This window comes from Papio anubis, chromosome 15 (assembly GCF_008728515.1).
Source record: "Papio anubis isolate 15944 chromosome 15, Panubis1.0, whole genome shotgun sequence".
Classification (NCBI taxonomy): Eukaryota; Metazoa; Chordata; class Mammalia; order Primates; family Cercopithecidae; genus Papio; species Papio anubis.
In genome coordinates, this window is record NC_044990.1 from 51164401 (window position 1) to 51182680 (window position 18280).

An 18280-nucleotide genomic window follows, 5' to 3' on the forward strand; every position below is an offset into this window, starting at 1 on the left:
TTTAAAAGCCACTAATTATCTGTTTTTTATTTTGTAAGTAACAAGATACAGACATTTGAATGCCAATGTCTTATTCTGGAGAGACACTGGAGCTGAAGTTCAACAATGATGATCACACTTATTACCTGGTAATAAAAACAACCGTCTTTCCAGTCAGGTCAAAATATACTACTTCTTGCCTTTCTACCAATTCCCAAACATTCACAGTTGTTCAAGGACCACTAATAAAATACAGGAAGCTTTTAAAGACAGTAAGAGAATACTTAGTGTAAATTAGGTGAATTAAAGATGGCAAAGGAGATTACATCCTCAACACTGACAGCTTCCAAGACTTAGAAAAGAAGATTGTTCCTTGCTTCTAAGATTGTTCTATCTTCCTCTGTAGGAAAATGAAAGTTTTTTCCTACAAATATTAAATAATCAAAGTACTTATGCAAAATTAATCTGCTCCTCAATGAGATGAGCACTCCATTTAAATGATCTTTACAGATCCCTAAAGTTGCTATCCTGTCACTGTATTTAAGTGATGGATATTCAATTGAATTATTCTGCATAAATAATTCTGTTCAACCCAGAAGTAAAGCAGTATGATGGGACAGATACAGTCAACCATTCGATAAAAATGCAAATGTCTGAAATTATTAAAATGTACTTAAAAGTAACAAACTGTATCACACACTTAGGCTTAGAAGTGTTCTTTCAAGTTTTTTCTTTTAAAAATAAAACCAGTCTTTGAAGATTTCTGTTGAATATAGCTATTTTCCAAGCTTTATCTTCTTTTTCTCTGGTCCATTAAGGTCTGTGTTTGAAGTATCAGTAGGAATGCTTATTCCTGGTATCTAAGGTAATACAAATGGGGGGAAATAAGGTGATTTAAAGGATAAAATACATCTCATCCTCATCTTCCCCCTCCCCACTGCCAGTTTCAAATTTCAAAGGATGTAGTGGTAGGGAGGGGAAAGGGGGCTAATTAAAGGTTTTATACACAGAATGTATTTTACAAAGTAACAGTGGTTCAAAAATGCAGAAGGTAGACATGGTCTCAATAGGTGAGAAGCATGTCATTTAGGAAGTGTTCTTTTTAACTATAAAACAGCCTTCCCCATGGGGAGCCACTGTGATCGACAGAATCAGAGGTTTCAAGTGTGTTGGGGAAGGACAAAGGTTAAGAACCAGTATCTTAGGTGAAAAACCTACACTTCATCTTCAAAGTGCAGAGTTCAAAACTTCTAGACAGAAAAGACTAGGCAGGAGAATGGAAGATCTTTTTATTTTGCCACCAAAGACCTGAGCAGAATCTCAGATGTCTAGAATCCCGTGGCCTAAAGAAATCAATGAGAAAACAGGATTTGCTATGCAAATATTTGGATTCTACACTACTTATAGGGTTCCCTCTAACATTAAACAGAAATAACTATGTCCCTCTCTCTGATAAAATATGTACTGTTTGTTCCATCACAACAAGGAAATATTAAGTTTGGCCTTACCTGTGGTTCTACCAGGGACATTCGGATTTTCTGATGCTGAAGATTAGATGAGTCTAACATGATTTTCACTTTAACTTTATCAAATACATGGAACACTGTATCTTCTATTTTAAGTGAAGGTATCTAAACAAAACACATTTTATCATTCTTAATTGCTTCCTTACATTTGAGGCTTTGTTCTAACCCTTTACAATTTATCTTACATAGTGAAAGTTTAAATATAAAAATTAGTAAGCATCTACGTGTTCAACATAACAAAGGCCATACACCTAGTAGTCTCACATAAATATGACCTATTTATGTGCATACTTTCTCCTTCATTAAGATAGTTCTAATATATATATGTTCATTAAAATCTTGGTGATTAATTTATCAACTCACTAATAAATAGGAAATTTTTAGTTTAGTAGAGGAACACAAAGGTACTTTGGCCAGTTTATTGTTCAAATATTCTCTCAGGGCTGTGGTTCTCCTAAGGTGAATAGGGAGTATGTGTGTCACATAAGAAACACTGGAAGTAAGTTTAAAAAAAAAAAAAAAGTTTCTTCCCTGAGTTGTAAATAGTCATTTATTCCTTTACTTTATTGGTGCATGTAGGGCAAAACTTTACATGGTATAAAAGAAAAAATCAAAGACAACAATTGCATATGAGAAGATATATAGTGGTGGGAAATTGTGAGTAAAACCATAGCTTAGCTGGCAAAATTAAATGTAGATTTCCTGGCATGTATTTGGAGATCTGGATAAATTCTTCAGGGTACAAAAAATAATTTTATGCTTTATGGGTACCATTTATGAACTCCCAAAGAAAAAGTGCCCCCAGAAAAGAAAATAAACATGAGAAATACTGTACCTCATCATCATAAATAAGCCGTGGGTTTGGTTTGTCCTTTTCTTCAAAAAAGACTGTCCCTTCTAAACCATACTTTGGAATTAATACCACAATGGCATTCTTTCTTACAAATAAAATATAGGCTTCTTCACTTACTATTCCTTTGCTTTTGAAAAATAACTGTAAAATAACATACAACTTATTTAGTCTTAAAATATTTTGAAATTAACAAAGAAACTGAAATTAAATTAAAAATGAACAAAACTTCATCTTTTCTAGTAGTATCGACAGAAGGCAAATACCTGGGTATGAAAAGCCACTGATGCACGTTGGGCATATTGAGCCATTTTGTGCCGGAAATTTAGATTTTTACATATATCTGCAAGCTTGTGTTTGTCTGTCAACTCTGGATAAGTACAGTCAGCCCCAACAGCCACAGCCAAAAGCCGATGAACGATGACATCTGCGTATCTAGACAGATGAAGGAGAAATAAGAACCGTAGTATGTCAGTACTAATATGTGCTTTTAAAATTCAAAATTAACTATTTTCTATCTCCTTTAATTTCATAAAAAAATACCTTCTGATGGGTGAAGTAAAATGTGTGTATATTGGAGATGCTAAGCCATAGTGATGAAAATCATTATCCATTCCAGAACAGAAGTACACAGCCTGCATCATACAGCGAGTGGCTAATATTCTCAACAGAGTGTTTAGATATGGAAAAGTAGGAGATTCGGCCCGATCCAAAGACTCAGCCAAAGACTTGGCTGTATCAGTCTTGATTTCCAAATTCTGTAAACAAAAAGAAAGGAAGAGCACCATATTAAACATTTCTAAGTCAGTACCATTATGTCTTCAAAATATAACTGATCTGATTGAACAAACATCATGTTTTCGTTATTTTCCTTCCCTTCAAAGTAGAAGTAATAGCCAGAAATAAAACTGTACTGGTCACTACAGTTCCATTAGAACAATGTTGGGATTCATCAAATTTAGCTGCCTTGTTCTACCCTAGGAAGATGAGTCAAATATACATCTCTTCTCTTAGGTCTTTGGAAGAAGTAAGATAATGAAGGAAAAAAAATTCCTATTTACAGAGTAAGCCTTGGAGCAGAGGAGTGAGAAGCTGATTCAATTCCTATGAATCTGGAGAAGCTGGGCATGCATGCCATAAAGGTCTGATCCAAAAATCAGAAACCAATGCCATCGTGTTAGACTAATGCTCTGCAGTCCAACATTACTGCTCCCTCTCTTCTAGATGAGAAAGATAGGGCCTAACTAGGTAATCCAAGGAAAAGCAATGTAAGCCATAGTCACCCAAGGGGTAAGCACCCATAAATGAAAATCTACTAACAAGAAGCAGTGATTATACAGGGCTGAAAAAATGTGCTCCTTCTATAGTTTCCTCTTTTCCATGTATGGAATAAATATACTTTTCTTACGAACATGAAATGTAAAGGATTTAACTGAGTTGAAGTAAAAAAAAACCAAAACAACCCCAAAACAAAAACAAAATACATTATTTGTAAAGTTAAGTGGTTGACAGGAGCCATGAAGCAACACAGACATATGAAACATGCATAAAGGCAAGGAAATATGGAAGAGTTTTATATGACCAGGACGCTGCATATATCTTAGTCTAAACATCTGGCTTTAGCATACGGTGAAAAACATTAGGCTGGGTGCAGTGGCTCATACCTGTAATCCCAGCACAGCACTTTGGGAGGCCGAGATGAGACAATTACTTGAGTCCAGGAGTTTGAGACCAGCCTGGGCAACATAGTGAAAACCTATCTCTACCACAAAAATACAAAAAATTAGCCACTCATGGTGGTATGCGCCTGCAGTCCCAGCTCCTCCAGAGGCTGAGGCAGGAGGAGGGCTTAGGACTGGGAGATGGAGGGTGCAGTGAGCAGAGATCGTGCCACCGTACTACAGTCTGGGTGACAGTGAGACCCTGTCTCAAAAAAGAAAAAAACAAAGGAAAAAAGAACTATTGGCATATTCTTGTTATTAACAAACAATAAAACCTTTATGGAAATATGAATGTAAATTATTTAGAACAACAGGTAGATGAAAACACAAATAGATGATTTTTCAAACTATAGGACCTTACCCTTGACCTGGCTGCCTTAACAAGAATTTCATAATTTGATGGAGGTGGAGCAGGATGTTTTCGAAGCAGAGCATGTTCAGAAAATTCCTCATGAATTTTTTTTGCAACAGAAATATTGGCAAGTAACATAAATTCTTCAACCATGGAATTTGTTTCCCTGCCAATGGAAAAAGCATTAAACAAAACAAAAAAAGAATCTGAGACTTCTATATATCATATTTTTTCACAGGTTACCTTTGTTACAAAGAAGATAATAAGAGCATTTCCTATGTAAACAATTCATATGTCTGTGTACATTTGTATTTTAAATAACTTACGATTCTTTCATCTCTCAGTTACTCTGCTAACAATCTCTTATTATGCAACTACTGCATGAGTAAATCTTACATGCTAGAGCAAATCTTACATGCTAGAGGAGACTATACAAATTGAACTCAACCAGCTGCAGTGGCTCACACCTGTAATCCCAGCACTTTGGGAGGCTGAGGCGGGCAAATTATTTGAGCCCAGGAGTTCGAGACCAGTCTTGCCAACACGGAGAAATCCCGACTCTACTAAAAATATAAAAAAATTAGCCAGGTCTGGTGGCACACGCCGGTAGTCCCAGGTACTGAAGAGGCCGAGGCATGAGAATCACTTGAACTCAGGAGGTGGAAGTTGCAATGAGCCGAGATTGCATCACTGCACTCCAGCCTGGGTGACAGAGCAAGGCTCTGTGTCAAAAAACAACAATAAAATTGCACTCAAAAACAGAAGCTTTACTGCTCTATTTATATATAAAATGAAAACAAGCATTTTTACTAGGTCCAAAAATATTTTTATTTAATTGTAAATCAATAAAGTTTACAAGAATTAAAAGCTATTTAAATCATACAAATTTTGGCTTAAAATCAAAATTTTTAACAATAAATTACTCAAATGAAGAGGCCATATTTATAATAGCTAATTTTGATACTTCTAATGGGTCAGTCAGTGTGCTATAAGTACATCCCGCCCTCAACACACACACACCCCCCTACACACTGTTTTACAGATGAGAAAACTGAGGATATGTTCATTATTCTCTTGCTCAAGGTGAGAGAGTTATTAGCAGTATGAGAATTTGAGTTCACACAGTCTGACTTCAAAACTCTCAACCAATCTGATACTGCTGTCATTCTCTATATAGTTATTCACATCCATTTTCAGGTTAGTTTAGAAAATGATCCATCTTCTGTCGATACAGTGCTTTCTGTCTTGCAAGTCAATGAACACATAGTATTAACCTTTCATTCACGTTTCATCTTGTAACTTCTTAACAATATTTCTAAACTATATTCATTTAAAAAATATTAGAAAGACCTCCAATCATATGGGGACATCTTAGAAATGTGTTCTTTCTTCTTCTTGGTAAGAAGAAATGACTGACGTTTTACTTTGGCAAAGCTAGTGTCAACCTTTTGCTCATAAAAGCTCTTAGTACTGGGCTCATTATTAGCATTAACATTAGACATACATAGAAGTTCTACTATAAGGGATTTTTAGATATTATAATAGCACTAAAGCACATATTGGTTCTAAGTAAAAAATTTGAGTATATTCCCATTTTTAACCCTTGGTCATCTATTAGAAAAGTGCATATGCATGTTGAATTCCAGAATTATCTTAATATAAATAAGAGGCAGGGAAAGAGGCCTAAACTCTGATTTAACAAAAAAATTCTTGTTTCCTACATCTTAACTAAATCAATAAAACAACAATAGCTAATATCACCCTCACAGCACCCTATGAGGTAGGTGCCATTATCAGTCATAGGCAATTTACAGACAAATAAATTGTGGCATACAGAGGTCAAATAACTACTTTAGTTCGCGATATAATAGTAGTAACAGCAGAGGCATCCAAACCTAGGGAGTCTGGTTTCAGAGCCCACGATCTTCACCGTTATTCTACCCTAGTATCTATCCTACTATCCATTATTCTATCCTACCCCCCATCTTTCTGGCACCAGGGACTGGTTTCATGGAAAACAATTCTTCTATGCGACGAGGGGAGGAAAGGATGGTTTCATCAGGCATTAGATTCTCATAAGAAGTGTGCAACCTAGATCCCTCCTATGCACAGTTCACAATAGGGCTGGCGCTCCAATGAGAATCCAATGCTGCCACTGATCTGACAGAAGGCGGGTCTCAGGTGGTAATGCTCATACCCCAGGGGCTGGGAACCCCTGCACTATAGTATATTCTACTTTAGAAATTAATCAGGGTAATCTTTTTTTATCTTACTATAACTATTACTAGTCAAGTTCTAATACATCACACATCAAAGCAAACAAATTCAAATTGAAAGTTTTTATATTACGCGACTAAACGCAGTTTTACAGAAGAAAAACTGAGCTTAAATTTACTTTTCTGTCCTTCGTAAGCCAAATAAAGTAGAAATCATGACCCTAATCGTTATTTTGTATATAAATGTTTTAGTTATTAGTACTTATAGTAGACATGACATTTAAAATAAAAAATCTTATCTACTGCCCATCAAAAAAAATTACAAACCTAAGTTCCTTGGTCTGCAGATCTATAGGATCATGAGTTTCACTGTCCATGTGGAATCGAACTTCAGGAGAAGATAGAGTCAAAGCCCTAAATAAAAATTAAAGAGAAAAATTATAGTCAAGCAAGCCAATAAAAGACAAAATTATAGAAATACTCTTTTAAAAAAGACAACGACTACAGCAAGTATGTAATAGTTGCTCTTCTGAAGGCTTTATGACATCTGCTGTTTCATGTTCTATTTTCATGAACAGCTCAGTAGATTTAAAATGCATTTAACAAGAGAGGACAATAGCAACACAAGGAAATCTGAATCCCTGTGCTTCTAAGGGCTTATGTATCTTCTGTATCCAAACAATGAGTTCTTATTGAGCTACATAGGTTTTTAATCACTTTTACATATAAAGAAGGGGATTTGGCTGTATTTAATTTACTACAGAGAACAGTTATTGGGGCAGGGGACAATAAAGAGGGGCAAAAGGGAAGCTGCTGTGGGTAGCTTAATAACACCAGGAAATCCACAGTTCAAAAGTATCCTCCACAAAGATTCCTCCACAAAGATTACACCAACAGTTACATCAGAGAAGCAACTGATAACCTACTATCACTAATATGTTACAAGTAGCGATGGCTATTAATATTTGAGTGCTAAGTGTCAGATAAACAATTCATGCTCAGGACTTTACACACATGGTTCATTTAATGAGCTGGCAAGCTCTCCTTTGGAAAGTAAATCCCCATATGGCAAGGCAAGTCTAATGTTTCTTATACCTTGACATAACTTTCATGAGGTCAGCTCTAAATCAACCTAAAACTAAAAATTTTAATGAGGCTGGGCAACCTTGAATAATCATGGAGAAGGAAAAGAAGGGGAGGAGAAAAATTAAAATAAGATGGAGCAAGTTAAGTGAAATACAAAGTCTAAGTCCTTGTCTTCCTCAATTCCTCACCTGTATTAAAAGAACTATAGTAGGAATACATACTAAAAAGAGAATCTCAAAAATATTCCTTTCTTGCCTTGTAGCAGGCAAGAAACAAGGCTCTACATCAGGTCTGATATGTATTTATTAATGTATTTTGACATAAAAAGCAAGGTATACTTATCACATTTTGATCATTTTTCCTCATAGAACACCTAAAATGTTATGTCTACCCATAAGTATTAATACTTTAAGAAGGCAAAAGATAGTTTTCTTTTTTTTTTTTCAATTCTCCCTAAGACTAAAATGATTCAATGATGTTTTCCCAGTAGGAAACCATCTACTAACCAAATTAAAAATACAGACTGTTGAAATTTAAAAAATCCTTTCCAGTTTTAAAAAGCTATGTTACAAATGCGAATTCTTACTTTAAAACTATTAAAATAAATACAGCTTCAATTTGCATTTTACATTGCTTAAAAAAAAACTCTGTGTTTTGTGTCACACACAAAAAATTAATTATCTTCTTCTTGTATCCAAGTGACAAGCTTGTGTGAAAGTTTTGCTCAAATTTAATACCGTCCACTGGTTTTAGCATACTCAAATGATCCTTCCAGTTTCAAGTTGCATATTTAAGATCACATAAAAAATTCCCTGTAAACGGAGGTGTTAGTAGACATAGGTACATAACTACCTCAAACACTATCCAACAGAACATTCGACAGTGATGGAAATGTTCTATGTGTGCCCTGTGCAATACGATAGTCATTAGTCACATGTGGCTACCGATCACTTGAAATATGGCTGGTAGGACCAGAGCAAGATGGCCAAATAGGAGCAGCTCCAGCCTCCAGCTCCCGGTGCGAGCGACACAGAGGACAGGTGATTTCTGCATTTTCAACTGAGGTACTGGGTTCATCTCACTGGGGAGTTTGGAAAATCAGTGCTGGTCAGCTGGTGCAGCCCCAACAGCGAGAGCTGAAGCAGGGCGAGCCATCACCTCACCTGGGAAGCGCAAGGGGGAAGGGAATCTCTTTTCCTAGCCAAGGGAAACTGAGACACACAACACCTGGAAAATTGGGCAACTCCCACCCTAATACTGCGCTTCACCAAAGGTCTTAGCAAACAGCACACCAGGAGATTATATCCCACACCTGGACTGGAGGGTCCCACACCCACGGAGCCTCCCTCGTTGCTAGCACAGCAGTCTGAGATCTAACTGCAAGACAACAGCGAGGCTGGGGGAGAGGCGCCTGCCATTGCTGAGGCTTAAGTAGGTAAACAAAACCATGGGGAAGCTCAAACTGGGTGGAGCCCACTGCAGCTCAAGGGGGCCTGCCTGTCTTTGTAGACTCCATCTCTGGGGACAGGGCATAGCTAAACAAAAAGCAGTAGAAACCTCAGCAGAGGTAAATGACCCTATCTGACAGTTTTGGAGAGAGCAGTGGATCTCCCAGCACAGAGGCTGAGATTTGAGAATGGACAGACTGCCTGCTCAAGTGGGTCCCTGACCCCTGAGTAGCCTAACTGGGAGACATCCCCCACTAGGTGCAGACCGACACCTCACACCTCACACGGCAGGGTACACCCCTGAGACGAAGCTTCCAGAGCAAGAATCATGTTCAGCAATATTCTATCTTCTGTAGCCTCCACTGCTGATACCCAGGCAAACAGGGTCTGGAGTGGACCTCAAGCAATCTCCAACAGACCTACAGCTGAGGGTCCTGACTGTTAGAAGGAAAACTAACAAACAGAAAGGACACCCACACCAAAACCCCATCAGTTGGTCACCATCATCAAAGACCAAAGGCAGATAAAACCACAAAGATGGGGAAAAAGCAGGGCAGAAAAGCTGGAAATTCAAAAAATCAGAGCGCATCTCCCCCTCCAAAGGAACGCAGCTCATCGCCAGCAACGGATCAAAGCTGGACGGAGGATGACTTTGACGAGCTGAGAGAAGAAGGCTTCAGTCGATCAAATTTCTCAGAGCTAAAGGAGGAACTACACAACCAGCACAAAGAAACTAAAAATCTTGAAAAAAGAATGGAAGAATGGATAACTAGAATAATCAATGCAGAGAAGGCCATAAACGAACTGACAGAGATAAAAACCATGACACGAGAAATAGGTGACAAATGCACAAGCTTCACTAACCGATCGATCAATTGAAAGAAAGAGTATCAATGATTGAAGATCAAATGAATGAAATGAAGTGAGAAGAGAAGTCTAGAGAAAAAAGAGGAAAAAGAAATGAACAAAGCCTCCAAGAAATATGGGATTATATGTGAAAAAACCAAATCTACATCTGATTGGTGTGCCTGAAAGTGAGGGGGAAAATGGAACCAAGTTGGAAAACACTCTTCAGGATATCATCCAGGAGAATTTCCCCAACCTAGTAAGGCAGGCCAACATTCAAATTCAGGAAATACAGAGAACGCCACAAAGATACTCCTCGAGAAGAGCAACTCCAAGACACATAATTGTCAGATTCACCAAAGCTGAAATGAAGGAAAAAATGTTAAGGGCAGCCAGAGAGAAAGGTCGGGTTACCCACAAAGGGAGCCCATCAGACTAACAGCAGATCTCTCGGCAGAAACTCTCCAAGTCGGAATAGAGTGGGGGCCGATATTCAACATTCTTAAAGAAAAGAATTTTCAACCCAGAATTTCATATTCAGCCAAACTCAGTTTCATAAGTGAAGGAGAAATAAAATCCTTTACAGACAAGCAAATGCTTAGAAATTTTATTACCACCAGGCCTGCCCTACAAGAGACCCTGAAGGAAGCACTAAACATGGAAAGGAACAACCAGTACCAGCCATTGCAAAAACATGCCAAAATGTAAAGACCATCGATGCTAGGAAAAAACTGCATCAACTAACGAGCTAAATAACCAGTTAATATCACAATGACAGGATCAAGTTCACACATAACAATATTAACCTTAAATGTAAATGGACTAAATGGTCCAATTAAAAGACACAGACTGGCAAATTGGATAAAGAGTCAAGACCCATCAGTTTGCTGTATTCAGGAGACCCACCTCACGTGCAGAGACACACATAGGCTCAAAATAAAGGGATGGAGGAAGATCTACCAAGCAAATGGAGAACAAAAAAAAGCAGGGGTTGCAATCCTAGTCTCTGATAAAACAGACTTCAAGCCATCAAAGATCAAAAGAGACAAAGAAGGCCATTACATAATGGTAAAGGGATCAATTTAACAGGAAGAGCTAACTATCCTAAATATATATGCACCCAATACAGGAGCACCCAGATTCATAAAGCAAGTCCTTAGAGACTTACAAAGAGACTTAGACTCCCATACAATAATAATGGGAGACTTCAACACCCCACTGTCAACATTAGACAGATCAACAAGACAGAAAGTTAACAAGGATATCCAGGAATTGAACTCAACTCTGCACCAAGAGGACCTAATAGACATCTACGGAACTCTCCATCCCAAATCAACAGAATTTACATTCTTCTCAGCACCACATCACACTTATTCCAAAATTGACCACATAGCTGGAAGGAAAGCACTCCTCAGCAAATGTAAAAGAACAGAAATTATAACAAACCGTCTCTCAGACCACAGTGCAGCCAAACTAGAACTCAGGACTAAGAAACTCAATCAAAACTGCTCAATTACATGGAAACTGAACAAGCTGCTCCTGAATGACTACTGGGTACATAACGAAATGAAGGCAGAAATAAAGATGTTCTTTGAAACCAATGAGAACAAAGATACAACATACCAGAATCTCTGGGACACATTTAAAGCAGTGTGTAGAGGGAAATTTATAGCACTAAACTCCCACAAAAGAAAGCAGGAAAGATCTAAAATTGACACCCTAACATCACAATTAAAAGAACTAGAGAAGCAAGAGCAAACACATTCAAAAGCTAGCAGAAGGCAAGAAATAACTAAGATCAGAGCAGAACCGAAGGAGACAGAGACAAAAAAACCCTCAAAAAAATCAATGAATCCAGGAACTGGTTTTTTGAAAAGATCAACAAAATTGACAGACCGCTAGCAAGACTAATAAAGAAGAAAAGAGAGAAGAATCAAATAGACGCAATCAAAAATGATAAAGGGGATATCACCACCGACCCCACAGAAATACAAACTCCCACCAGAGAATACTATAAACACCTCTGCGCAAATCAACTAGAAAACCTAGAAGAAATGGATAATTTCCTGGACACTTACACTCTCCTAAGACTAAACCAGGAAGAAGCTGAATCCCTGAATAGACCAATAGCAGGCTCTGAAATAGAGGCAATAATTAATAGCCTACCAACCATAAAAAGTCCAGGACCAGACGGATTCACAGCCGGATTCTACCAGAGGTACAAGGAGGAGCTGGTACCATTCCTTCTGAAACTATTCCAATCAATAGAAAAAGAGGGAATCCTCCCTAACTCATTTTATGAGGCCAACATCACCCTGATACCAAAGCCTGGCAGACACACAACAAAAAAAGAGAATTTCATACCAATATCCCTGATGAACATCGATGCAAAAATCCTCAATAAAATACTGGCAAACCGAATCCAGCAGCATATCACAAAGCTTATCCACCACGATCAAGTGGGCTTCATCCCTGGGATGCAAGGCTGGTTCAACATACGCAAATCAATAAACGTAATCCAGCATATAAACAGAACCAAAGACAAAAACCATGATTATCTCAATAGATGCAGAAAAGGCCTTTGACAAAATTCAACAGCCCTTCATGCAAAAACTCTCAATAAATTCGGTATTGATGGAACGTATCTCAAAATAATAAGAGCTATTTATGACAAACCCACAGCCAATATCATACTGAATGGGCAAAAACTGGAAACATTCCCTTTGAAAACTGGCACAAGACGGGGTCCCCTCTCTCACCACTCCTATTCAACATAGTGTTGGAAGTTCTGGCTAGGGCAATCAGGCAAGAGAAAAAAATCAAGGGTATTCAGTTAGGAAAAGAAGTCAAATTGTCCCTGTTTGCAGATGACATGATTGTATATTTAGAAAACCCCATTGTCTCAGTCCAAAATCTCCTTAAGCTGATAAGCAACTTCAGCAAAGTCTCAGGATACAAAATTAATGTGCAAAAATCACAAGCATTCTTATACACCAGTAACAGACAAACAGAGAGCCAAACCATGAATGAACTTCCATTCACAATTGTTTCAAAGAGAATAAAAGACCTAGGAATCCAACTTACAAGGGATGTAAAGGACCTCTTCAAGGAGAACTACAAACCACTGCTCAGTGAAACAAAAGAGGACACAAACAACTGGAAGAACACACCATGCTCATGGATAGGAAGAATCAATATCGTGAAAATGGCCATACTGCCCAAGGTAATTTATAGATTCAATGCCATCCCCCATCAAGCTACCAATGACTTTCTTCACAGAATTGGAAAAAACTGCTTTAAAGTTCATATGGAACCAAAAAAGAGCCTGCATTGCCAAAAGAACAAAGCTGGAGGCATCCTGTTACCTGACTTCAAACTATACTACAAGGCTACAGTAACCAAAACAGCATGCTACTGGTACCAAAACAGAGATATAGACCAATGGAACAGAACAGAGTCCTCAGAAATAATACCACACATCTACAGCCATCTGATCTTTGACAAACCTGAGAAAAACAAGAAATGGGGAAAGGATTCCCTATTTAATAAACGGTGCTGGGAAAATTGGCTAGCCATAAGTAGAAAGCTGAAACTGGATCCTTTCCTTACTCCTTACACGAAAATTAATTCAAGATGGATTAGAGACTTAAATGTTAGACCTAATACCATAAAAACCCTAGAAGAAAACCTAGGTAATACCATTCAGGACATAGGCATAGGTAAGGACTTCATGTCTAAAACACCCAAAGCAACGGCAACAAAAGCCAAAATTGACAAATGGGATCTAACTAAACTAAAGAGCTTCTGCACAGCAAAAGAAACTACCATCAGAGTGAACAGGCAACCTACAGAATGGGAGAAAATTTTTGCAATCGACTCATCTGACAAAGGGCTAATATCCAGAACCTACAAAGAACTCAAACAAATTTACGAGAAAAAAACAAACAACCCCATCAAAAAGTGGGCAAAGGATATGAACAGACACTTCTCAAAAGAAGACTTTCATACAGCCAACAGACACATGAAAAAATGCTCATCATCACTCGCCATCAGAGAAATGCAAATCAAAACCACAATGAGATACCATCTCACACCAGTTAGAATGGCAATCATTAAAAAATCAGGAAGCAACAGGTGCTGGAGAGGATGTGGAGAAATAGGAACACTTTTACACTGTTGGTGGGATTGTAAACTAGTTCAACCATTGTGGAAAACAGTATGGCGATTCCTCAAGGATCTAGAACTAGAAATACCATTTGACCCAGCCATCCCATTACTGGGTATATACCCAAAGGATTATAAATCATGCTGCTATAAAGACACATGCACACGTATGTTTATTGCGGCACTATTCACAATAGCAAAGACTTGGAATCAACCCAAATGTCCATCAGTGACAGACTGGACTAAGAAAATGTGGCACATATACACCATGGAATACTATGCAGCCATCAAAAAGGATGAGTTTGTGTCCTTTGTAGGGACATGGATGCAGCTGGAATCCATCATTCTTAGCAAACTATCACAAGAACAGAAAACCAAACACCGCATGTTCTCACTCATAGGTGGGAACTGAACAATGAGATCACCTGGACTCGGGAAGGGGAACATCACACACCGGGGCCTATCATGGGGAGGGGGGAGGGGGGAGGGATTGCATTGGGAGTTATACCTGATGTAAATGACGAGTTGATGGGTGCAGCACACCAACAAGGCACAAGTATACATATGTAACAAACCTGCACGTTATGCACATGTACCCTACAACTTACAGTATAATAATAATAAATAAATTAAAAAAAAAAAAAAAAAAAAGGATGAGTTCGTGTCCTTTGTAGGCACATGGGTACAGCTGGAAACCACCATTCTCAGCAAACTTTCGCAAGAACAGAAAACCAAACACCACATGTTCTCACTCATAGGTGGGAATTGAACAATGAGATCACTTGGACATGGGAAGGGGAACATCACACATCGGGACCTATTATGGGGAGCAGGGAGGAAGGAGGGATGGCATTGGGAGTTACTGATGTAAATGACGAGTTGATGGGTGCTCACGAGTTGGGTGCAGCACACCAACATGCACATGTATACATATGTAACAAACCTGCACGTTGTGCATATGTACCCTAGAACTTAAATAAAAAAAAAAAAAAAAAAAAAGAAATATGGCTAGTAAGGCTAAGGAACTAAGTTGTTAATTTTATTCATTTTAATGAATTTAAATAGGCGCATCTTATGAAAGGACACAAAGGTACAATCCGCACTCACCACACCTTTAGTAACTGCTTGTGACCCTATCCTAGGTGGACTTGGGAACTCTGAGATGAACATCTGGAAGAGTCATGTACTTGGTCTCCTCTGATAATCAACAACATCTTTTAAGAGTCAAATTTCTCTTAACTGGTTTCCTTCAACATGCCTGAGTTAATACTCTATACCTTATGCCTTTTGTAGGCAAAAGCCATGCCCTAACAGCTAAAAGACTCAGATCTGTTACTAGTCAGACCTCTGGGAAGACTCCTTTTATGCACTTTTAATTGCCTAAAAAATGAGGAGGCTGAATTACATAATTTCTAAAATTTAAAGTGCAAGGAGGACCTAATCTCCATTTATTTAAACCTCTGAAACCCAATGTCCAATCTGGAAACTTATTTCTAATTAAAATTAGAAACAATTTACAGAGTCTTAGGGAGTTCTTGCCTTCCTGGAATTTCTTCAGTATCTTTAACTCAAACACAATTTTTTAACACAACAAATTACAAGGATGGAACTCTTGAACAAACATCAGTCCAGAATCAAGTTGCTAACACTTAAAAGGAAGCTAGAGGCTGGGCACAGTGGCTCACACCTGTAATCCCAACACTTTGGGAGGCCAAGGCGGGTGGATCACCTGAGGTCACGAGTTCAAGACCAGCCTAGCCAACAAGGCGAAACTCCAGCTCTACTAAAAATACAAAAATTAGCTGGGCGTGGTGATGGGCACCTGTAATCCCAGCTACTCGGGAGGCTGAGACAGGAGAATCACTTGAATTCGGGAGGTGGAGGTTACAGTGAGCCGAGATTGTGCCACTGCACTCCAGCGTGGGTGACAGAGTGAAACTCCATTTCAAATAAATAAATAAATAAATGAATGAATGAATGAATGGAAGCTAGAAGAAACAGGAGTCTCTATTCACCCTTTTAAATAATTCATTATTGCCTATGATCAAACAATGTAAAGAGTATAAAAATTATCTTAATACTATGAAAAACAAAACATACCCTTTTTCAATCCTTCTTTTCTTCAGAATTTTGGCTAGTTTATTCAGTCCACGGAGACTAGTGGTAATATCATCATTCATGTTTGCTGAATCAATTCTCAACTGAGCTTCAGCATATGTCAGAGATGCCTAAAAAAGAAATTGTATGTTATATAATTCTTATAAATGATAGAAAAATGGTTTTCAATATGTCCCCCTACTTTAACTACATAAAATCCATGATTTCAGAAAACCTAAAATCAGTAACGAAATAGAAATTCTTAGCTATGATACTATACTTCACATTTATGATTTCTGGTTCATTAATTCTTATCTGAGGCATTATACAACATAAACAAACATATTTTAAAAGGTAAAATGGCAATGTTGTTAGCAAATAAACTTTAAACTTTACTTGTATATTCCAGTTACTGTATAAATACCCAGATAATGCTAAAACATAAAGGTTAGATGGATTCTTCCTCTGATAACAAATGTGAAATCCTTTCCAGATGATCATTATTCTCCCGCAAATAATTAAGACTGCAGGAGGTGAGACATCATGTTTTACAGGAAATCTAATAAATACCCAAATTAAGCATGTAAAAACCAGACAAATCATAGTAGAAAAGAGTTAAATCCCCAATGATAAACAATGCAAATATACAAATAACTGCTTCTGTTCCTATTTCTCTCAGAGAAATCCACCATTTTTTTCTTTTTTCTTTTTTTTTCTTGCTTAAAGAGTAGCTTCATAAGTGAAAAGAAGAAAGAGCATAACAGAGTTAGATAACGCAGGTCCGGTCAGATTCCTGGGATAGCCAACTCATCTACTAAGAGTTTCCCCTCTGAAAGAGGTCTTATGTTATATGTTCACCAGGTTTGTTTTCTTATCATTTTGTTATACTGACCAAGTCTTAAAGAACTAAAAGTCTTTCTTACTTAAAAGTACAAACTGTGATGGCTTAAATAATTCACACATCACTCTTTATCAGTCTAACAGTTTTCTTTGCAACCACTAGCTAGCAGAACAGCAAGGATGCCAAAGGGCCAGAAAAAACAGGCTAAGTTTGGAAAACAGATCATTAGAAGATAAGCGGCTTGGCAAACCTTGAAGAAAGATGTAGGGCAAAATAAGACAGAACATAAAGGATTCTTGGGAGAAGTACAAAAAAAAAAAGGAAAAGGACAAGACAGACAACCTGGCTCCATTCCGAAGAAACAAGATCTCAGGCTCGTTCTACTGAAATCCAACAGTGAATTAAACATCGTTTCTGTGAGAAAATGTGAAGAAAGAAGCAGTGTACCTGCTAACTTTTAAAACACTAACTATTTATAAGTAGGAACAGCTTCAATTACTAAGGTTCTTGACTTAAGGCATAAAACCACCAGTTGGTCTTCTCAAGTATATATACTTTGTAAGTTTCTGAATATAGGACAACTGCAACATGAACTAGTTTCTGACTCATATTAAAAATTAAGCAGATAACTGGAAAAAAAAAAAAAACCTTCCTAATTTTGCTGTAACAATGCCCCCATTCTATCCTGAGGGCACAGACCTAGCACTTGTTTTTCTGCCTAGAACGACTCTTCCTCCCCAACTCAAACTGAAATACATTTATCTGTACCCACTTTACATGTTCAAAAGAGCATCTAGCTTGATTGAAAAATTCTCAAGAAGTGGGCAGCAATCTCAAATTTAGGTGATGGCACCGGGGCTGGGGCTGGTTACTTTGGCCTGGTATTAGCTAGGTCAAAAAAGCTGGCAATAAGACTCTGGTGGCCTGTTCCGCATTCTTATCCGAGAGTAGGTAGCAAAGAGCCAAATGAGTTTTAGTGTAAATTTAAGTGCATCTGTACGTGTGTAAGCACGTGCCTGCAGCTGTGAACTTTTTTAGACCATGTTTATATCACAGGCATTTATATGTATATGTTTTTTCTATTTTAGGTTAAGTAAATATACATATAAACTATTATACATAACACCCCTTTTCAAATATATATTTTTACATAT

The 18280-nt window shown here is 37.7% G+C and overlaps 1 protein-coding gene across 5 annotated transcripts in view; it reads right to left on the reverse strand.

Moving 5' to 3' along the window:
• Positions 1 to 18280, reverse strand: part of DIS3 (DIS3 homolog, exosome endoribonuclease and 3'-5' exoribonuclease) — a 29565-nt gene continuing 11285 nt past the window's right edge. For all 5 annotated transcript variants that reach the window (XM_031655883.1, XM_031655884.1, XM_031655886.1 and 2 more), the window contains 8 exons: positions 16289 to 16416; positions 6972 to 7058; positions 4438 to 4594; positions 2899 to 3113; positions 2622 to 2790; positions 2341 to 2499; positions 1488 to 1610; positions 1 to 839 (listed from right to left, as the gene is read on the reverse strand). In XM_031655883.1, the coding sequence (XP_031511743.1) occupies positions 756 to 839; positions 1488 to 1610; positions 2341 to 2499; positions 2622 to 2790; positions 2899 to 3113; positions 4438 to 4594; positions 6972 to 7058; positions 16289 to 16416 (1122 nt within the window). In that variant the 3' untranslated portion in view covers positions 1 to 755. The remainder of the gene's footprint in view (positions 840 to 1487; positions 1611 to 2340; positions 2500 to 2621; positions 2791 to 2898; positions 3114 to 4437; positions 4595 to 6971; positions 7059 to 16288; positions 16417 to 18280) is intronic.